The sequence below is a fragment of the Equus caballus genome, chromosome 4 (assembly GCF_041296265.1).
Source record: "Equus caballus isolate H_3958 breed thoroughbred chromosome 4, TB-T2T, whole genome shotgun sequence".
NCBI lineage: Eukaryota > Metazoa > Chordata > Mammalia > Perissodactyla > Equidae > Equus > Equus caballus.
In genome coordinates, this window is record NC_091687.1 from 8,015,582 (window position 1) to 8,038,365 (window position 22,784).

Consider the following 22,784-nt stretch of genomic DNA (forward strand, 5'->3'; position numbering starts at 1 on the left):
GGTTAAGAGCATAAGTTTTGAAACCAGATGGACCTGGCTTTCAACCCAGGGCCCACTGCCTCCAGCTGTGTGACTTTGGGCAAGTCACTTAACTTCTCTAATGTTTTCCCTCATCTGGAAATGAAGGATGAAAACACTTAGGTTGTTTGGAAAGTTAAATGAGATAACATATACATAAAGTGCAAAGCACAGAGCATTAAATAAATGGAAGTTTTATTAATATCATCAGCAGCAACAGCACAGTAAGCACACCATAAATATTTGTTAAATGAATGCACAAATAATTAAATGGTGTCTAACTTAAATCTTTTCTACTATAATTAAAGATCATGTTGTTAGCGGAGATGAAAATTATTCATGTTACTACCCTTTGAACACTTAACATCAATCCCACCTTGAGTTTCCTTTCCTTCATTTATAGGTATTACTTTCCAATCTTTTCAGCAATTTTCCTTGCCATTTAAACCCACTCTGTATCCTTGATTTTTTCCTTTAAGCCATGGAGAGAGGAATAAGGATTCACGTCACACACTCTAGTCACAACCCCTGGTTTGGAGATGGATCAGCATATGTGATATTATCCTATTTAATAGCGGTCAGCTCCCTCCACACAGTGTGTCCTGAATAAATGGTAAGTAACAGTCCATCTATTTTAGAGAATCATGTTTGTTTTATGCCTTCTTTTCTGAAAAATGGAAACACATATATTTTTAGTTGTATAGGCAACTCACTCGTGTTTCTCCTCTACTCTCACACTATTACCACACTCACAACACTTCTGACACTGGGGGTGTGGCTTTATTCCCACACCAAACAAGTCTCTGACATCAGTAGGTGTCCTTAACTTAATTCAGTTCTGACGCTATCTGTCTGGAGTTAGTGTCAGATCCCATAGGTTAAGAGCTCAGTCCTACAAGACTGCCTCCCCTTTCAGATGCCAGTAGCATATCTAGATTATTACTTGTACTTCTGACCAACCGGCGATAAGTTGGGGCTCCCATGATCCCTTCCCTGAGTTTGATAATTTGGTATAAAGGCTCACAGAACCCAGGGAAATGTTTATTTATGTTTACTGGTTTATTATATAATAAGAGTATAGTAAAGGATAAACAGTCGGATGAAGAGATACATCGAGTGAGGACTGGAAGGATCCCAGACACAGGAGCTTCTGGCCCCATGGAGTTGGGGGGCACCACCCTCCCACACATGGATGTGTTCACCAACTTGGAAGCCCTCTGAACCCAGTACTTCGGGGATTTTTATGGAGGCTTCATCACAAAGGTATGATCAATCGTTAACTCAGTCTCCAGCCTTCTCACCTTCCTGGAAGATGGGAGATGGAGCTGAAAATTTCAAGCTTCTAGCCATGACGTGGTCTTTCTGGTGACCAGCCCCATCTTGAAGCTATGCCAGAGTCCAAGTCTCCTCATTAGAACAAAAGACATTCCTATCACCCAGGAAATTTCAAAGGGTTTAGGAGCTCTGGGTCAAGAACTGGGGTCAAAGGCCAAATATTACAACAAAAGACACTCTCGTGCTCTTATCGTTTAGGAAATTACACAGGTTTTACGAGCTGTGCCAGGAACCGGGGACAGAGAGCAACACACATATTTCCTATTCTTTCACAATAGTTACAGCCTAAATATAAATACCAACACTCCTTTTCAAAAGTTTTTTCAGTCACCACCATAAAGATGCAATCTTAAAGACCATGAAGCAGAATCCAGACACAGGAGGGCTTCATTTTGATTCCGCGAACCACAGTGGGAACCACAACGGGAACAGTGAATGCTGCCTGCTCCTGTGTCAGCAGAGGAGCAAATTCCAAGCCTCCTGAGGAGCACTGTCACCCCTCCCCACCAAGAGTGTCCAGATAAGGAAGAGACCTCAGGAACGACTGAGTCACTGGCACCTGGAGCGAGCTCCCCGCTTTCTATCCTAGTCCTGTCTTGAGTGTCAGCTTGCACATGCTTTCTCTCCTTGAAGACTTTCACCTCACATGACCTTTCCTTTGTTATATCCTTGTCTGTGGCCAGTCACATGCTTGAGAGGGTTACGGGAGTCTAAGTTGCATTTTCTCTAATCATTTCACGTGTGTGTGCTCCTCTAACAAGACTTCTAGAAAAATAGTTTTAGGGAAAATATCCTGCAGGGCTGTGACTTGTAGGAACCGAAGTAGAACACCAAGAGACATTTACAACCACACACTCCCGTGAACACCACTGAGTTGCACGAGAACTGCTCATCTGAGATCAGCATCAGGACAGAGAGCACATCTTACACTTCTCTTGTGTCTTGTATCCATTCATTCATTCATTCATTAGAGATCTATGAAGTTCCTACTATGTGTCAGGCACTATGCCAGGCACTAGAGCAACAATGGTGAATGGGATGCACGTCCTCCCTTCATCTCATCGCTTATAGGACTGTGGGGGAGGCAGACAAGCAGGTACTCAATAAGCATGTTCTATCCACCAGGTGCATTGAAAGAGCAAAAAGTAAAGTCCGTTTCATCATAACTTAATCCAATTCCCACTTATGTACCAGGCTGTGTGCTAGAACTGGGATGCAAAGACACATAAAATGCAGACTCTAGAGCCTCAAGAACTTATTTAATCTGCACTTCCATGATATAATAAATTCTCCTCTCATCTGTGTTTGTGGGCAAAACCACTCTTTCCCAGGTACTTTACCCACGATCTCAAGGGTTTGCTGTATGTATTTACTGACACTCCACCAAATTAAGTCTGCAAGAAGAGGAAATGAAATACGAACCAAGGGCGCAAGTCCTTGCAGTGGCATGGCTTCCTCTGCCTCATAGAGATAGAAGTTCAAAGGAGCAAAGAAGTAGCCGGGGGCTGGTTCAGTGCAGCTGCGGCCAGTGATGTGCGGGCGGCATTCACACTGCCCGTCCTTGGGTGAGCACCTAAGGAAAAACAAATCTTTCGTGAGAAAACGTGGAGGAGGTGAGTGTTGAATGAAGGCTTGGGGGTGCCGGGGTAAATTCCCTGAGTTTGGACCCATTCTTTGAATCGATCCATCAGTCGTCCTGGGGAGGATGTCGAAAGGCCATGGGCTCTACATGTCTGGTCTTGAAAAGCAAATCCAGATCCAGGAAACCCAGGGAGCCATTCTTTCCTCAGAGGCTCTCTGGTTCTGCTTGAAAAACTGGGAAAAGGAGAGTGTAGGACCCCTCTTTCCAGGGCAGCAAAAAGTTGCTGTTGTAGGTAGGTCAAGCCATAGGTTCCAGGCATCTATTCCACCACCCCAGGGGCTCCCAAGGGCCAGAGTTGTTTATCTCACCCTTGGAAACATTTGAAGTAAAATACATCAATGGGGCTGCATTGACTGTCTCCAGACGGTTGCTTTTCAACGCCCTTTGCTTGTCATGGAATAAAATCCTTCACCTGTGACTATGATCCTATCGGAATAAAATGTGCTTTTGTGTGGAAACGTGAGAGAAGAATATTGCCACAGAACTTTGTCGCGCATCTTACTGACTTACACGTTCGAATAGGCCCCTCCAATATCACAGTCGCAGGGAGAACATCCGTGGAGGTGATTTTCCAGCCCCCAGTATCCAACCTACCAAGAGAAAATGCTCAGTTGATTCCAAGGATGAAGATATTTGCTGCTCTGAAGCACAAGATTAAAATCGCTACAACTGATTGATGCATACCAAGTAGGCACACAGCCTGAACGATCACACTGTACACTTGGTAATGATCCTGGAGGACACACACATCCCCCATTCCTAGGACTCGAAATGAAGGGGACAGGAGAGTTGTGCATGCATTGCTTCGAGTGGAAATGCAATGGAAACGCACAGTTCCTCTGGCAGTGCCAATTCACAACCCTCCAGATGGGCTGTTTGAGGCCAGTACGAGTAAAAGGTCTTCAACTAGCCTATTTGCAACCACTTTTGTAAAACTGATAGATTCCTGTACCACAAAACCCCTAGGGATTTTTACTTACACAACACTGAAATGTTTTGGGGTAAAAAAATCAACCAAGCTGATTTTTCAATCTTATGTGAATATCACAGTTTAGTAGAATTGTTTGTTTGGAAATAAGTTGTTTTGGCATGATAAACTGTCTGCACGGGAGAGTCAACTCTGTTCAAGACTTTTTCATCATTGCAACATCTTGATTTTTATTTAGCACAAACAGCTGGGGAGACACAAACAAATATTTCTGAAATCTGATAACATTTACTGTAAAATGCTCAGAAAAATACTTTCCCCTCCAATCTCTATTTAACACGCTCAGATAAAATTAAGCTCTCCATAGGCATGGAACTCTTATTTGAAACAAGTTTGCTAAGCATCCGTATTTTTGTTGTTATTTTCTAAAATTTTACACTTGACTTTACTCAAAAAGATTTATTTTAAACAAAAATGGACATAGTTTGTTACAAAATGCAGCAAAAGATTTGATTTTTTTTTCCAAAACCAAACTTCAGTTTAGGCAAAAACAATGTGAAATGAACCGCTTCCCTCAGGATGTGGTTGTGAAAACTCCCTCTAGGCAGAGTGGCTGTCATATCGGCCACCTCAGTGCAGGTCCAGGGCACCATCAGATGGACGTGGATGCAGGGCACCTGGCGGATGCATGGGCTCAGCCACGGTGGACCAGTCCCCCATGAGGCGGCCATTGCTCAGTTATTTTCCTCCTGCAAACACAATCTAGTGAGCTGCACAGTGGCAGTTAATCTGCCAACAAAAAAAATCAGTCTGAGGTTTGTCTAGAATTATCTGATGTGGTGTCTTCTCTGATCCTCTTAACCAGCTCTGCATCCTTCTTCGTGTTGCCCATACATGGTCATCGAACTTGGCGTGGCTCACCTTCCTACGTAAAACTTCTGGATTACCTGCCCTGGCTCACACGGAGTTCCTTCTTCATATTTACTCCCTTGCTTTCTTTCCCCACCTCCTCTGCCCATCCTCATATGTTTTCAGTAAAATGGCTTAAAATATTAGCACAAAACTATGTCCTAATAGGCATATGTTTCTTATTTATCAGCGACATTTATTCAGACACATCAAGGTCACTGTTCTTTTATTAGGTTAAGCTTTTGTTTTTTTCTTTCTAAAATGTCATGCTGGGTTGCCAAGATTGGAGAACAAAGAAAAGAGTTGGGTTTTTAACTCCCTAATTGCATGACACATTTCTTATGGAGCAAAAAATGTTTTATTTTACTAATTTTAGACATACATGCTCATATGTTTAGTGGAGTCTGTAAAAAATCCAAGAGTTTATTTCCCACAGAAATCTATAATACCTTTAAACCTAAGTGTGCGTCTGTTTCTTTTTTAATGAGCTCGTTCAAAATATTTTTAGGCAAGGAGTGGTAGGGTGGTAACAGGACTGTGTGCAAGAGACAGAAGAAAAGGCCCCATGTTCTGGTGGGCAAAAGAAGGGGGCAGATAAATACTGTCATATTCTGCTGCTTGGCACTTTCAGGAGAACAGATAAAACTATTGATGTTGCTGCCTGGGTCAAGTCAGTCCACTCCGGTGGGGTGCTGGTAAATGTTTAACCACCAGTTCTCTGCAGGAGGGTTGGGGGCTGGTTTACAGTGTTTGCTGATTTCTGTAGTGTAAATACTTTTACCACAGGAGTACTGAAATACAAAAGGACGCGGCAAGCAATTTACAAGACCAAGTCTCTTCTCGTCAATGGCAGTAGAAATCTACATCGCTATGTACAAGAGAAATCACAGGCAAATACGTACAGCGCATTCATCACAGCGTGGTCCGGTGGCAGACGGCTGGCACAAGCATTGGCCTGTATCCACATCGCAGGGCGAGAGTGGCAGACTCCCGTGTGGGTGACAGTCGCAGGCTGAAACACAGCATGCACAACCATTCTCGTCTTTATTTCTCCACTCTTGTAAATGTCCGTAAGAGCTCACACTGAGCAAAACACGTGGCTACAAGGACACAGAGCAGCCCGCCCTGCCAAGTTTATTGTCTCTTTGGCTGCAGGATTATTGTACTGCATACAACCCTGCACAGGAAATCCAACACCAGACACTTCCAGAGCCCTCATGTAGTTCAAAGGCAATTAGGAGAGACAAGGAAGTGGAGGAAGTCATGAACACTGGAGTGCCTGGCAAAGCGATTCTGAGGGATGCTGGCCGCGTCGGGTGACTAGGGGCAAGGCTATTACTGACGCTCCTATCTGGCAGTTGCATCTATTATTTCTCTTCTTTCTCTTTCATAACGCTTGTTACTTTTTCTTTTTATTCTCTCCCTCTTCTTTCTCTTCCACCCATAGACATATCTGCTTATGTTGCGAAGGCTAAGAAATTATGGAACCAGAGCAAGAAATGCATTTCCTCTGCAGGAAAAACCAGCGTTCATGGAAACAACCCAAACGTCCATCAACTGATGAATGGATCAATAAAATGTGGTATATCCATACAATGGAATATTATTCAGCCATAAAAAGAAAGGAAGTACTGATACACGGTACAAAATGGATGAACCTTGAAAACACTATGCTAAGTGAAAGAAGCCATCACAAAAGACCACATATTATATGACTGCATTTGTATGAAACATCCACAATAGGCAAATCTATAGAAACAGAAAGCAGATTAGCGCTTGCCTAGGGCTGGTGGAATGCAAGGATAGGCAAGTGGTAGCTGAAGCGTATGGGGTTTGTTTTTCTTTTTTATGGTAAAATACATACAACAAAATTTACCATCTTAACCATTTTTAAGTATGCAATTCAATAGTAGTAAGTACACACACATTGTCATGCAACTCCAGGATTCTTCCATCTCCAGAACTCTTTTCATCTTGCAAAATTGAAACTCTATACCCATTAAATAATTTCTCTCCCCACTCCTTCCCCCAGCCCTTGGCAACCACCATTCTACTTTGTTTTTATGGATTTGACTATTCTGGGTACTTTACATAAGTGGGATCAGAAATATTTGGCCTTTTGTGTCTGGCTGATTTCACTTAGAATAATGTTTTCAGAGTTCACTCATGTTGTAGCATGTGTCAGAACTTTCTTTTTTAAGGTTGCATAATATTCCATTGTATGTACATACCACATTTTGTTTATTCATTCACCCACGGATGGGCACTTGAGTTGCTTCCACCTTTTGACAGTTGTGAATAATGCTGCAATGAATACGGGTGTACAAATATCTACTCAAGACCCTACTTTCAATCTTTTGGGTATATAGCCAGAAGTAGGGTATGGGATTTCTTTTTGGGGTGATGAAAGTGTTCTAAAATTGATTGTAGTGATGGTCACACAACTCTGACTATGCTAAAAATCATCAAATTGTACACTTTAAAGGGTGAACTGTATGATACGTGAAAGATATCTCACTAAAGCTGCTACAAAAGGAAATAAAAACAAAAGTAAAATCAGTATTTGGCCCATTCCCAGAGGGCATCAGGTTAGTCAGTGAACCAGGAGAAATGCCTGAAGGGCTGAAGGTGTGATGGGAAACTGGCTTGACTGTTGAATTCATTATCCTGAAATTTAATTTTGCCATCAAACTCAAGAAGAGCATTTTATTGCAGAAGGATTCAGCATGCTGCTCTCTAAACATGCAAATAATCCATAGTTCCTTATATGGGCAAAAATATACTGCATGACGCTGTGACCAAAGGGCAATTATTTACCCGGATTCCCTGAGGAATCTGCCACTCTCTGAGACTCCAGGCAGCTCTAAATTTCTATGATCCTAGAGCCAACAGTCTCCCCATTTGGCCCCAGAAAGCTCTGAGGTTCTTTTTCTTTCCCCACAACCCTCCTCCCTCGGTTCTTTAATGTTTTTCTTCCCTTTGTCAGAGAACATAGGGCTACTACTAAGAGGAATGAGAGAAAAGGGGAAAAAGAATTAAAACAAGGAAAGGAAAAGAAATCACTACTTGGAAATCGCCTAAGAAGTCATCACACTATGAAAACATGCGTAATGTAATTTAAAGAATTTGTATGGGAGAATCCTAGCAGAGGCCATTTTTCTAAAAGTTTCGCAACTTGGCGTTAATTTTTGGGGCATTTTTCCCTGTGTTTGCTCCTGCGGCAAAAATGTGAGCGCCCCCTGCTGGTACTTTATGATAAATTTGGCAAACCACGGAGAAATGTTCTCTACTAAAATTTGCCTGAGGTTTGTATCTCTTTGAAAAACTCAGAAGCTGGCAGGACTCGGGTATTTCCAGTGACTGAATTGTAGGGCTGACAGAGGGAGGCCCCAGGTTGGCGACCCAGCCGCTGCTGACTTACGCTGACAGCCCAGGGGGTCGGCGGCGCTCAGTCCGTAGTGGTTGGGCTGGCACTGGTCGCACTTGGCTCCTTGCACGTTGTCCTTACACAAGCACTGGCCGGCCACAGACCCCACGGCAGGGTCAGAGTGGCTCACGCAAATGCCACCCGATATGGTCCCGTCAGGATCACATTCACAAGCTGGGGACACAGACATGCGTTATCTTAGTTAATTGCAAATTGCGGGAAACCTGAAATAAAAGCACAGCATTTTACCCACACTGTAACTATTTTACTTTGTTTTTAAATCGTTAAATATGTTTAAATAATTACATCAATGGGCAAGGGCTGCTCAGAAATGTTCCCAGATCTCTGGCCTTGGAAAATGTTGAATAATTCCATACATTTTTTTTTTAAGACTTTTAAATGATTCTAAAGTAAGGAGACCAGAGGAAGGCTGCTATTATAATGAAAACTGGATGTTGAGAATAGATTGATTATTTTGGGGGTGATGAAAATGTTTTGGAGCTAGAGCGAGATGGTGGTTACACAACATTGTGCCAGTGAATTGTTGTTCATTTTTAAATGGTCAATTTTATGTTATGTGAATTTCATTTCGCTAAAAAAAAAGATTTTTAAAAAAGGATTCTAAAAGTGAAAATAAGGTCAAGACAGATTAGAGTGGGATGCTGTAATGAAATGTATGTGTAAATACAAATACATATATATAGAAAAGGCATCAAGGGATACGAGAAAGAAAGAAAAAAAAATCACACAAAATGTCTGCTGAATCTCTGAAACATGCTTAAGAAAGTAAGTCTGTTCCGCCCCATCACAGAAAAATATGTGCACGGACAAGCGCTATCATTCTTTTTGATTCTTCCTGGAAGGAGCACCGACAAGAAAGAAAGAGAGGGAACAGCAAGAAATGTTGATATCTTTGTTTTCTCTTTGGACATCGGCTGGTGGGACAAAAACTTGGATGAAGAGATGCTGGAAAAGGAGATAAACAGTTACCCTCAGCAAAGGAGCAACAAAAGTAGCATCTCCCTTGTTTTTTCAGTAGAAACTTAAAAAACTCAAGGTGGGAGTGTCATACGAAAAAGGATGCTGCTAGTGTGAATAATTCCAGAGGGTGGGAGTTACAAATGGTTAGGGCTGCCCCATAGAGCAGTGGCCCTGTGGTCATCAAAGGTGTCCAGGCAGAGGGTGGAACAGCACTTATTGTGGCTTTGATAGAGAGAAGTGCGTTTGTAGACATTAGATGACCACCAAGTTCTCTCGCATCTTTATGGTCCTGTGTTTCCAAGGAGTTCCACTTTTAAGGAACGTGATAAAGATGAAAAATGAATATCCTGATTCTAAGGAACAATTATGTTCATATTTATACGAGTTTGCTTTGAACTAATAAAAACAAAATCCTAAAGTCTAAAGCTATGTTTACGTAACAACCATTTAGGTTAGTGAATTTAGCGGAAAAAACCCATTCGGACCAGTTGTTTGGTGTCGTTGAAGCAAATACTTGGTTGTCTGACAGAATCTTTCGATTTTCAATTGTTTGTTATTGGATTGCGACTGGTGATGAAACAGCACTGGGTTCTGTTTAGTTTGGAAAAACCACAATTTTCTTCTAATTGAAGCCAGTTCCTTCTAGTAAGGAAGGAACAAACTGGATTCAATTTAGAAGTAGCCAAAAGGAAAAAGCTCAGCTTTATTTGGGAGACACTCCCAATAAAGGGTCAGCACTGAGTTCCAGAGTATAATTTAATTATGCACAGAAGTATCTTTTGGGAAAGAGATGTGGATGAGTGAGTGGTAACTTTATTTTGAAATAACTCTATGTCATGGCCTTTAGGCTCAAAGTCCAATAAAATCGCTTGGTGTCACACAATTTAATTCTAGCAAACTTTTATTATCAGTGGTTGAGTCTACCAAATCTTTGTTTTTTCTGTATCCCATCTGACTGTGTTTTAATCACGGAAGACTGAAAATTAGTCAACGCTTATGCTTGGAATCTGATTATGTAAATATTTAGGGTCAAACAAAGACCACTTAGAGAAAATTTATATGAGACTACTAGTCAGTCGTAATACACATCATTTGTATACACATGCTTACACACACATAAACATGGGTTTAGGTAAACTGGGGAGTCTCAGGATGGTACTTTTTACCAGCTCCTCGTCTGTCTTTGCTCAAAAACCTCCTTGTTTATAAAGAATGACTTCTTAATTTTATATTGGGGTACTAATTTCCTTTCCTTCGTTTCCTTCAAAAGCACCATCAACTTAATACTAAGTGGTTCTTAAGGAACGAGACTCTGGTTGATGTATTTGAAACACTTGGTTTCATTATTTCCAATCTCTTTCCAGATTCCTAGATTGTCTGTTTCCAAACATTGCATTTTCCTGATTCCACCTAAGAGAGCAATTTCATCTTCTTTTATGAATATATAGTTTTTAAAACATTAATAAAAGATGTGTGTCATTACAGATTCTGGTAAAAAAAAATGTAGGATACTTGGGACATTAATTTAAGAAATATGTTTTCTGAGAATCCAGTTCTTTCTATTAATTTTAAACAGGTCATTTGTAAGGTAAAATTTTATGCTATCAGATACCTACTGAGTCTTCTGAGCAAAAAAAACCTCATTTATGCTTTTTCTACATTGTGATGATTTAAAGTTTGAAATCTAGGACATTGTATGCATTCAGGCGGCTGCTGAGTTACTTTTGCATAAGACTTCATTTTATATATTATGATTATATCAAGTTCGAAGTTGTAGTTTCATAGCAAGTCCCTCCCTCTCTCCCCATATAATATAACATTATATGGATGATATAGCCTAAGAAGCAGGATTTCTGGGTATTGGGTGAGGCACTCTTCCATGGGTCCTAGGCATCTGAGTGTGCCAACAATGCAAGGCCCTGATTGCTCTTTACCCAGGCTATTTCTCAAGGTCGTGTTTGCAGCAAGCTACCTTGAGGGATGAGGTAACATCTTCCCCTGGACAAAGAACACGCTTGCTTCCACTTGCTGTAAAAGCAATGACTCCTCCCAGCTCAGTGTTCCTTGGCTGTGACATAAGCTCAGTAGGTGTGCAGGATCCCCCTGGTATCCTTTGAGTTGCCCAATGGGACTTGGGGTTTGGGGACAAGAGAACTCACACCAATACAAACATCCTGTTGCTTGCTGTGCCATGAGTAATAAAGTCCTTTGTCTTTGACCCAGGACTTTCATGTCTTCCGCCAGCATCCATGGAACAATAACAAGCTAACTTGTTAGTTTGCAAGTAGAATAAGATCTCAGATCCAGTAACTGGTACTGGGTATTTGAAGTCAGGTTGCAGTCATTATTATGCAATAATCTACAGCAGTGCTGGGACTAGAGCAAGGTGCCTCGGGTGCAAAACTTAAGGAGGCCCTCACTGTCAGGTTAGTGTAAGTGTCAAGTGTCAAACCTGTACTTCCATGACTCCGAGAGTGAGTGCTTCCTTGAATTTTGGGACATGAGTGCTTTGCTTGCCTCGCTCTAGTCTCATTCCTGCAGAGACATTCAAATTAAATTAATGATGAGATACTATTTCACTAGCAAAAGTTAAAATGGGACAAAACCAAATGTTGGCCAGGATATAGAGCAATAGGAATTCTTACACGCTGTTGGTGTGAGTGTTAACGGTCCACCCACTTAGGGGACAATTTAGTATCATCTAATCACTTTGAAGTAGTTCATACTCTATGGCCCAGTAATTCCACTCCTAGGGAGGACTCTTAGTGACAGTCTTTGTGCAGGTATACAAGGCCACAAATACAAGAATGTTTACTGAAGCATCAGAAGAAAAATGGACAGATTTTGTCATATTTATAGGAAGGGAGAATTCTATAGAGAAATTAAAATCAGAGAACTAGAGCTACCTGATTTGAGCAAATCTCAAAAATAGAATATTGAACGAAATACTCAAGGACATACACAGCATAATATCATTTATCTAAAGTTTGAAAACATGCCAACATATACTGTTTGTACATAAGAAAGTACCAAAGTGTAAAAACAAGCATGTCACGATAATTGTCAAATATATGAGAGTTTATCTCTAGGAAGGAGGGTGGACAAATGGGACGGAGGTGCACCTGGGCCATCAGTAGCACCTGTAGTGTTTTAGAAAGTCCTGAAGGTGATGGGGTGAGATGTTAACATTTTGACAAAGCTGGTAGTGGGTATAAGGGTTATTTATTATATTATTCTCTATAATTTTGTAAACGTGTGAAATATCCCATTTAAAAAAGTTGAGATTAAAGATAAAATGAAAGACTTTTAAAGGTTAAAGAACGAAAAAGAAACAAGATAATAGCCAGCTCATGGTCTCCTCAGCAAAACTGAATTGTCTACAGCCAGTCCAATGCTGTAGAGTTTCAGTGTTAGCCACTTCCCCGGGCTGGCCTCGAGGATGCTCAAGGCGTCTGCGGCATCTTCGGAAACCCTCCACCTGGTCCTGGGAGAATCCAGAGCAGTTTCCTGATTCTCCAGTATCAGCCACCCCCACAAGCCTACCAGGATGGACCTGGATTATCTGGCTCAACTTGTTCAGAGAAAGAAAAGCTCTTAGGGCCGAAGTGCTTTTGCAATCGCCCACTCCCCAAGATACGGCAGTCTCGAGCTGCTGCTAAGCCAGCGGGGCCTGGCAGCCCAGGTGAGGCCTGCTCCATCAGCATTTGCTCAAACAAGTGGCAAGGATCGGGTCACAGGCTGGGGACTCACGGATGCACGCGTAGGGATCCGAGATGGCCTTGAGGGGGTCCCTGTAGAAAAGGGGTCTGCAGCGATGGCAATGTTGCCCCTCGGTGTTGTGCTGGCAGTCTTCACACACGCCCCCGCTGAGGCCGCCGCTCGCCAGGTACACGGTGCTGTTGAAGTGACAGCGGTCCGAGTGGCCGTTACAGCTGCAAGCTGAGAAAGGAGAGGAGTTACTGAGACATTCGCCATGGTGTCTGGAACGACCGCCCGGCGCTCCACGGCTCATGGCTGCGTCCCCATCCTGCCCCCCTTCTGCCCCTCAGCCTTCTTTTTACACATATGCCAGGTACACGAAGGGTTAAAGCAGGTGTTTATCCAAGGATCTTTCTAGTACCCTGATTCTGCTCATACACTCTCTGTAAAATGTGCTCCTCCGGAAACGTTTACTATTTAGGTTTTTAAAAAAATCAAGTAAACAAAAATAAATCATTTGGGTGATCTAGAAGCCTCAGAGTGTAGTATTTTTCCTATTGTTCACTGAAGAGTACTTTCACTGATTTACGCTTTGTAATTTTGAAGCTTTTACGTTGCACGTTCTGTAGGTACTGGGATTCTCAGAGAAGATGCTAGAGCTGGGCCCCACCAGCCTCCCTTCTCCATGGGCAGAGGAGCTGGCGGGAGGCTGCAGGGCATCTTCATCCCGGCTGGGGCTCAGCCAGAGCAAGGGACGGAAGGGCAGTCTGTCTGGAGGAGTTTGTCTGTCTTGGCGGTAATGTCTCTGCTGTTTGTCTTGTGGGTTTTCCCCTGTAAACATCACGAGCTCTGGTTGCGTTTTGCCGGGTCTTGCACCCTCGGTCTCTCACGGAGGGGGCTTCTTCCTAAGAGCTCTTCTAGCGACCACTCACTCTCTTAGCTCCTATTTTCCCGAGTCTGGGAAAAAAAGCTGAATAACAAGTATGTTTGGAAGTTCATCAAATTTCGGAGGCAGCAAACCCATTACAAAATCACCCCACCTTATTAGCCTAATTATTTTATAAAAAATACAGCATCCTGTCAGACTCTGTCCTAGACCTTATTTCTCTTATTATCTGATATATGGGTTTAAGGTCACGTTCATGGGATGTATGATTATTCAGGGAAATAGTAGGGATCTGAGTACTAAATCGGGTGTTCATCAAATTCCCGGAGTGATATTACCATCACATAGCCCTGCCGCTCCTCTGGAAAGGGGCCACACAACGTGCATATTGTTTCATTTTTTAAATGAATGTTAATTTTTGGTGTGAGGGTTTGAGAAGTTGGTGATTGTATGTGAGAGAACGAGGACTATCACACACCTGGAGCTGGGAGCCACAAGGTCAGCACCCTTGTTGCCTGCAGCTTCACAGAAGCAAGCTAAACGTTCTTCAAAATAAGGAAACACAGAGCATGCTCAGTCTGTGCTGAGGACGCATGTCCACCCACCTCTGCAAGTGCTGTCCTGGAGGCCTGCGGCTGGCCTCCACGGAGCGTCCTGGAAGAAGTCCTTGCACCTCTCACAGTTGGGGCCGTCGGTATTGTGCTGACAGACACACCGCCCGTGAACCTGCATTGTGTGATAAATGAGCAGCGTTACAAGAGGTCTTATCTTTGAGGACGTTGGGGTTCTTTAAATGGAAAATGAAATACCAGGCTATGGGGCCTCTCTGGGTCCTAGTTACAACACCAACCTTGACTCTTATTATTTGCTTAACTAGCTTTTAAAGTTTTTAAAATTTAAGATGTCCAGTGAACATTTGCAATAATTTTTTTGACATTTCTGAATTGTGGTTTTAGGGCGACGCACTGCAGCCCTCAGCAAAATGAGGGACAGAATGGGGAGTGTGTGTGTGTGTGTGTGTGTCTGTGTCTGTGTCTGTGTGTATGTGTATGGGGTGGTTTAGGCTCGTAAGGGGAAAGAGGGAATTGGAAAACAGGAAGAAACTGGAAAAAGGTCTGTGATTCTCTTGGTTTTTCACAAAATGCCTTAAATGCGCAAGTTCAAAGGGAGAAACTCTCTTTCCGGGGAAACATAGATGGAGCTGAGTGGGAACCTACAAGAGCCTCTATCTGAAGCCTTGTCTGATTATGGCTGATGATTTAAAATTATTTAGTAGACACAACCCCAGAACTCTGCTTAAAAAAACAATTCTTCTAACAGATCACTCTTTTAAGACTAGTCCCAAGAGGGGAAGAGACCTGCACTGTGAAGACATGGCCATTCACAGTGTAAGGATGTTCCTTGGAGTGACCGTTTACAATATCAGATGTGACTCCAGCACCTTGGCCCTGAGTACCGGCTCTTTCACACAACAGACCTTCAATAAATTTTTGTGAGAGAATGCACGTGAAATTACGGTTCTTTCCCACTAAGTCCACATTCCCTAAAAAACAAAAAAGAAAGCAAGAAGGGCTATCTTGAAATCATAAATTATGACTTCTGCTCATTAGTTCAGTGATGCCCATATGTGGCAGACTTCACAAGAACCTTTGGCCAGGGAACCAAGGGCCCCCCAGGTGGCCTGTCGGGCCAGGTTGAATGACACCTGCCCCAACGCAAACCTGGCACTTCGATTGTTGATCTCATGTAGAGAATCTGGTTGACATTCAGCTCCAGGACAGTGAAGGAAAGGAAGGAGAGCCAACTGCTCTTCTGGATTAATAACTCACCATTCCCGGAGGGCTGAAAACATCTCCCCTCACCGTCTGCATCGGGCCGCATTCACTAGCGTGGCCATTGCAAAAACAGCTTCCCCGAACCACCATCTCATACAAAGCATAGTAGTATTTATCGAGGGAATCATTTTCCCTCCTTCCAAGCAAGGTGTCCCCAAGGGTATGGAGTTTGGTAAAGTTTATCCTCAGGTTTGTTAATGTCACAAGGTCTAGAGAAAGGAAGATAATGAAAATAACAAATCAAAGTGCATCTAGGTTGCATGGGTACAAGGCACCCTCCTTGACTGACATCCCCTGAATGTTCTGTAGAAATGCAAGGACAGGGGCACTGCTAACATGAAATTTTAGAAAAGGAATTAGGGTAAAAAATATCAAGCAGTTCATACCCTGGATGTGGGGGCTGTAAGGATCTTCTATTTCAAAGCTGGGATCCAAAACTTTTAAAACAACCTGTAAAACAAATGTAGGTAAATTTATAATATTTTACCCGAAAATATCATTGATAAATATATTCTTAAAGGGGCCGGCCCCGTGGCCGAGTGGTTAAGTTTGCATACTCCGCTTTGGTGGCCCGGGGTTTCGCTGGTTTGGATCCTGGGCACGGGCATGGCACCGGTCATCAGGCCACGCTGAGGCAGCGTCCCACGTGCCACAACTAGAAAGACCCACAACTAAAATATACAACTATACTGGGGGGATTTGGGGAAAAACAGCAGAAAAAAAAAACAACACACACAAAAAAAGAAGATTGGCAACAGTTGTTAGCTCAGGTGCCAATCTATAATATACATATATATATATATATATATATATATATATATATATATATTCTTAAAGAAGAGATCCTGGGCCAGCCTGATGGCTTAGTGATTAAGTTTGTGCACTCAGCTTCAGCAGCCCAGAGTTCGCAGGTTCGGATCCTTGCCACGGACCTACACACCGCTCATTAAGCCATGCTATGGTGGCATCCCACATACAAAATAGAGGAAGCCTGGCATGGATGCTAGCTCAGGGACAATCTTTCTCACTAAAAGAAAAAAAAGCAAGAGATCCTGACCTTAGAAGATGGCTGAGCCATTGCCTCCCAGCTAGCACAGGATACAGATTATCACTTCGTTTCTCATATGAATAAAAGTACCAAGAATGAAAATGAGTGAAAGCTATTAACCAGTCATTCTGACTCTTTATGCACAAGTGGTCCCTATGGGCAGAAGTGGTGAAGCCATTGGTGAAGAGGGCTCCTGCTCTGGGTTGGGGTAGAGTGATGGGGTCACAGTACGGCAAGTCGTCATCAACTGGGACCTGGCAGGGAATTCTGGAGGTGCCTTCTGCCACCAATTCTTTCTACTCTACCTGATAATACCTCCGCACCTCACTCTTCCTGCGACTCTCTGCCAGTCCCCAGCTCTGCTCAGAGGCATGCTCCTGGCAGATTCCACCCGGATGGTGGTTTACAGAGCACGGAGATGAGATGACAGATCCAGGGCTGCTGCTAGCCTACATGGCTCCTTTGCGAGGATTAGAAACAGGTATTCCTTCTTCTGGTGCCCATGCCCTGGGGCCCAGCCTGGATGCTAGCCCCTGCTCACCTTCAGCTGGGCACTCTTGTGCAGGATTATTTCTTCTAAGTTATTTATTATTTGTCTGAATTTGAGATGAATTCAGGACTCATTTCAACTTAGATACTTTCACGCTTAAAAAACCAACAGCTCAAGTTATATTTCAGTTAACACAACCTAAATGGTTTTCATCTAAATTAACCGCGTTAACAAAAAAGGTTTGATTTGTAGCAATGAAAAGCAAGAAAGGAAATGCTACCTCACCACCAGTTGAGGGTTCAATATCCGAATATTTGGAGTCACAAACAAGGTCTCCCACTCCCTGGGCCTGGCCAGATGTGACGTTGGGAAAGGAAGCAGCACAGTCCTTTGAAAAATATTTTAACACTTTCCAGGTGTGTCCGTAGTCTGTGGAGCGTTCAACTAACATTGCAGCAGGTCGAAAAGTCTGGGAAAAAAGGAGTTAAACTAGCGGTGCTGGCCAAAGGCAGATTTTATTACCCACTTCAGATCGAATATTTATATTTTCTAATTGCACGTTTTCAAACTTTATTTGTAGCTTTTGAAATCTATTATGCAATGACCACACTGAAATCGCTTTCCACTAAGTGGGCAAGTATTTATGAGCACATGCTTTGCCCTAGAACCCAATTCCATTTTAAAAATGTCCTGGCGGTGTGAATTATTAATTGAAGAAAGATGGCATATAAATTTTTTAAAAAGCTAACGTAATTGATAATTTACCGCTATTTGCACGCAGTTTTCTTTGCCTAGAATGCTTTTCCTCTGGCAAACTCTTACACAACCCTCAAAATCTACCATAAAGTTTACCCTGAGTCCCCATGGCAGGTCTAGTCTCATCAACAAACTCCCAAGCATTCTAATCATACGCCTATTTCTACGCTTATCTCTTTGTATTATAATTTTAAATTTAGATCTATGCTAGTATCCATGACTCGACTGAGCTCTTTGAGGGCAACAACTAGTGGTTTTTTAATTTCATCTTTATAATTTTTTATTTTATGTTCATTTTTTATTACCAAAACTTAGCCCCAGGCCTGACATCAAAATCAGAATTCTGATGAATGATTAAAGAATGACAATGGCACAGAGTTTTCTCTGGCATCTAACTAACCTTAGTAAAGACTTTTTAATTTTTCTTCCTCTTTTGCTCACAACTTTCCAGATTTTTCAAAATAATTTCCAGTTCCTGCTCTTTTCTTCTGACTAGTTCTTGTGGTCCCTATTACCCCAGCGCTTAGAGTTTTTCTTTTTGCTGTGCCTTTGTTGGTTAACCATATAAGTTAGTAATTAATGAGAGGTGGTATTTTTTTTTTCATTCAAGAATGAAAATCCAGATGGCAAAACTCAAGTCTGGATTTACACAGCTTTTTGTTCCCTGCAAGGAAGTGAAATTCCACATAAGCCCAGCATATGTTAAGTCAATAAAGCAGGCAGCAAGCCTACGCATCTGTACCTTAAAGGTCAGAATCAGGTGGCTGAACTGAAATAATGCCTCTAGGTCCAATCTGATGCTGACATGATCAAGACCTAAAGAAAAAGCCAGAAAGAAGGAAATCAGTGATATTGAGAGACACCTGTTTATCATTTCATCCCACACTGTGGCTTGTCTATAATAAAACCCTTTGAAATCACATGGCTGGTGATCAACACTCTTTCCTCATCTGTTGGAGTGGTTTCCCACGCCATTCCATGCCCAGGAGAAGGTCTATGTGACAGCAATCTAAGTTTCACCCTGACTGTGCCCACATCCACGTTTTGGTGGCAGTGCACATGGCCACTGTGTGGCAGTATTACATACCGCCAGGGGAGTTCCGGGACAGTTCCCACAGGTGGCAAGAGAAGTCTTGTTTCCTTGAACTCAAATCCTGACTGCACATCAACGTAAGCTAGCAAGCCAGACTGTGATACAGATCGACAGGCTCTTTTCTTCACACAGCTGCTAACAATCATTTGAACGAGCGTTTTATTGGCACTTAGCATAAAACACAGCTTGAAAGATTCCCTTTGGAGTGAGGATCTGTGGGTTCCTCTAGGACTGAAGAGAAGACAGAAAGTAGCCTGGCCAGGACTTTGCACTGAGAGAGTTAGCTGCCATCCATCTCTAGCATGGACGTGGAGGGTCAGCCCCAATCTGGACACAGTGGAAGCCCTGCTCTCTCTGGAGCGGCACTGCCCAACAGAACATACAGCAGTCCCCCCAATCCGCAGAGGGTGTATTCCAAGACACCCAGTGGATGCCTGAGAGCATGGATAGTACCAAACCCTCTATATACTATGTGTTTTCTTATACGTACATACCTATGGTAAAGTTTAACTTATAAATTAGGCACAGTAAAGATTGACAACAATAACTAATAATAAAATAGAACAATTATAATAATACACTGTAATAAAGTTACTGTAGATCTTAGCAACCTCAGCATACGATTTTTTTCTTTCCTTAGTAAGTTGAGAACTTTCACCTTTTCACTTAAAGGAAGCACTTTACGACTTCTCTTTGGCATATCTGAATTGCCAGCATCACTACTCTTGCACTTCGGGGCCAATATTAAGTAAAATAAGGATGACTTGAGCACAAGCACCGCCATACCACGACAGTCATCTGATAACCGAGATGGCTACTAAGTGACTAACAGGCAGGTAACGTATATCACACGGATACGTTGGACAAAGGATGATTCACGTCCCAGGCAGGAGAGAGAGGGACAGTGTGAGATTTCATCACGCTACTCAGAAAGGTGTGCAATTTAAAACTTACAAATCGTTTTTATTGGAATTTTCTATTTAATATTTTTGGGCCACAGTTAACCACGGGTGACTGAAGCCGTGGAAAGTGAAACCGCAGAGAAGGGGGGACTATTACAATATGAGTCACGTGTAATTTAAATTTTTCTAGCAGCCATGGTTTAAAAAGTAAAAAGAATCGGGTGAAATTATTTTTAATATATTTAACCCAAAAATATTATTTCAACAATTAATATTTTAAAAATTAGTAATGCTTTATTATACATTTTTCCCCCAAACTAAGCCTTAGAAATATGAGATATTTTTACACTTAAAGTACATCTCAATTTGGATTAGCTATGTTTTAAGTTCTCGGTAGCCCCGTGTGGCTGGGGCTGCAATATTGGACAGCACAGCTCTAGCCAACAGGGGCTGGACCGGAGTCAATTGGGGTTCAGCTTAGAGTTCTAGGGTGAATGGCTTGGGGCAGGGTTTGCTGCTGAGAGGGCAGCCCCATTCCAGGCTGTGTTAAGGGCTGCCAACCTTTTCTAGAAAGGAGATCTCCTCTCCCCTCTCTAAAGTTCTGGGTTGAGAACCCTTGTTCTATGTAATCATCATTGACAGAGGGGCATTCCTCCTGCGAGGAGATGTGGACCAAATGCTGGACATGTGGGTCAAAACAACTGTTAAGCAAATATGGCACCATTCATCAATGAAGACAGGTGACCGTGCTTTAAAACCACCTCACGTTCATTAGGAAAAGTCCAACTAGAGATCAATAATTAGGATCCATAACAAACAGGCATTTAGTAGACACCAAACATAGACCTGCCCAATGGATGTCATAGAAAAACAGCCTCACGTTAAGCTTGCCCTAAATGATCTTATATGTTATGATTATGCCCACACTCCCCTTTAACGGTCTACGGTCCCCAAAAGGAAACACGTTTAGGTGTCTGAAGAGAATAGAGGGATTGTAGGCCAAAGTGCAACAGAGAGAGATGTGGCAACTGGAATCATTTTGTGGGGGTTAAGGATTCCAGACCAGTCGTGAAGAGGGGGCATCGTGAGGGAGCCAGCCCACACTGATCTAAGCACATAAGGCCCAAGGCTGGGGTGGGACATGAAGAATCACCCATCAGGTCCAAACTTACAGTGGGCCTCTAGGAAATGTGGATGGTCAGGGCCAGTGTGAGGTTCAGTATCACAACTGTTCATGAAGAGAGAAGGGCATAAATCCAGGAGGAAAGAACTCCAGTCAGTAGCCAAGTATCCTTTCAATTCAATTTTTATGTTAAAATCTTTGGCTTCCAGCAAGAAACGAAATGTCCTTCTCTCTCCCTTCATGTGTTGAAGAAGGAAAAAGCACAGTGTTAACTCTCAGACTTCCCTGGCATTATTGATTCTGTTGACATCAGTGTGTTTTATATTAGGCTATTTTTACCAACACCTCACAAACTTCCTTATTTTTTTTCTTTTACAAAGAACAAAAGGATGCAGAGATATTTTCTTTCTCCACATGGAAAGAGTGAAACATTCTGAGTTATGGGCTTGAAATACACTTTGATTTCTCTAGAGGAAAATAATCTCTCTGAAAATGAAAATAAATTTTGTTCCTAGACATGGTTCTCCCTTCTTAGCGGATGCTGTTCCGTTCCAATATAATTTCTTGCTGTGACATTGTTAAAATCATACAAAGAGAAAGACGTCTTATTAAAAATATGAAGATAAAAAATTGGCAAGGGATTTAATCATACCATTTTCAGATTGCCACCATTTCTTTTCTCTATCTGGTTCAAAACTTGTAATTACGTTCTCAATGGTGTGGCTGTTGGGTTGGGCATATGGATCATATGGAAATCTGGAGTCACAGATGAAGCATTTTTGTTCCCCCTGGAAAACACCATCATTAAAATTAAAAATAAAGAATTGTAATGACTTATTGTTGATCTGAATTTAAAAACAAGCTGTCCTTACTATACTTGTCTTTCAATCTGGCTAAAAATAAAAAGCAGAGGAAATAACAAGACATCAATTTTTCCATCAATAGGTGTTTAAATACAATAACAAATGAAATTCAAATATGACCTAGAAATTTTATAAGTTTACCCATTTGGGGCAAAAATGCAAATTTATGTGGAAGTATTTTACTTTTCAGACAAGAAGCAGATGATCTAGAGATTATTTTAAACTATAGAGAAATAATTAGGATATGCTATTTGAGTTCTAATTACTTCCTTAAGTCAAAAAAAGAATATTTGGCAAGAAATTAATGAAACAATTGGCCACTAGGTTATCTGTAAACGTCGTCCTTTCTCTCTCAGACATAGTTTTGGCAGAAAAGCTGCCATGACCAAAACCTTTACATCATACGTGGATTTTCTAAAAGATTTTTGTTAAATTCACAACAGGGAGGCCTCCCCTCTGGTCTTACAGACTAGAAGGTCTTATCATTGAATTGGCACTGGTTTTGCTTGGGATGGGTTTTCAAAGGTTACAACAGCCAAGGTCACTTTTTGAGTTTGCTTAATTTAATGCATCCGCTTGCAGCTGTACTTACTTAAAACTCCTAAGGAACTCTCCAAAGATTTCCAAAGGCCTGCCAATGGCCTGCACAGTTGTTCCTGGCTAATACCTGTGGGACTCTGGAAAAGCTGCTTTTGCAAACTTTCCAGGAAGCAGGGGCTGTTGACTACAATCCTCCGTGCCGGAAATTCCCTATAACAGCAAATGCGCTGGTAAATATTCAGCGAACATTGTTTGGTTTTATATCCGGACCGTGGCTTACAAGGGCCTATGCCACCTGACCAGGGCCAC

At 42.1% G+C, this 22,784-nt stretch overlaps 1 protein-coding gene across 11 annotated transcripts in view; it reads right to left on the reverse strand.

Annotated features, from left to right (window-relative positions):
• The window catches only part of LAMB4 (laminin subunit beta 4), a 111,749-nt gene that overhangs the window by 65,658 nt on the left and 23,307 nt on the right, over positions 1-22,784 (reverse strand). For all 11 annotated transcript variants that reach the window (XM_070264324.1, XM_070264319.1, XM_070264323.1 and 8 more), the window contains 11 exons: positions 21,725-21,860; positions 18,697-18,770; positions 17,479-17,667; positions 16,047-16,110; positions 15,655-15,869; positions 14,431-14,551; positions 12,991-13,179; positions 8,254-8,433; positions 5,735-5,844; positions 3,506-3,585; positions 2,776-2,926 (listed from right to left, as the gene is read on the reverse strand). In XM_070264324.1, the coding sequence (XP_070120425.1) occupies positions 2,776-2,926; positions 3,506-3,585; positions 5,735-5,844; positions 8,254-8,433; positions 12,991-13,179; positions 14,431-14,551; positions 15,655-15,869; positions 16,047-16,110; positions 17,479-17,667; positions 18,697-18,770; positions 21,725-21,860 (1,509 nt within the window). The remainder of the gene's footprint in view (positions 1-2,775; positions 2,927-3,505; positions 3,586-5,734; positions 5,845-8,253; positions 8,434-12,990; positions 13,180-14,430; positions 14,552-15,654; positions 15,870-16,046; positions 16,111-17,478; positions 17,668-18,696; positions 18,771-21,724; positions 21,861-22,784) is intronic.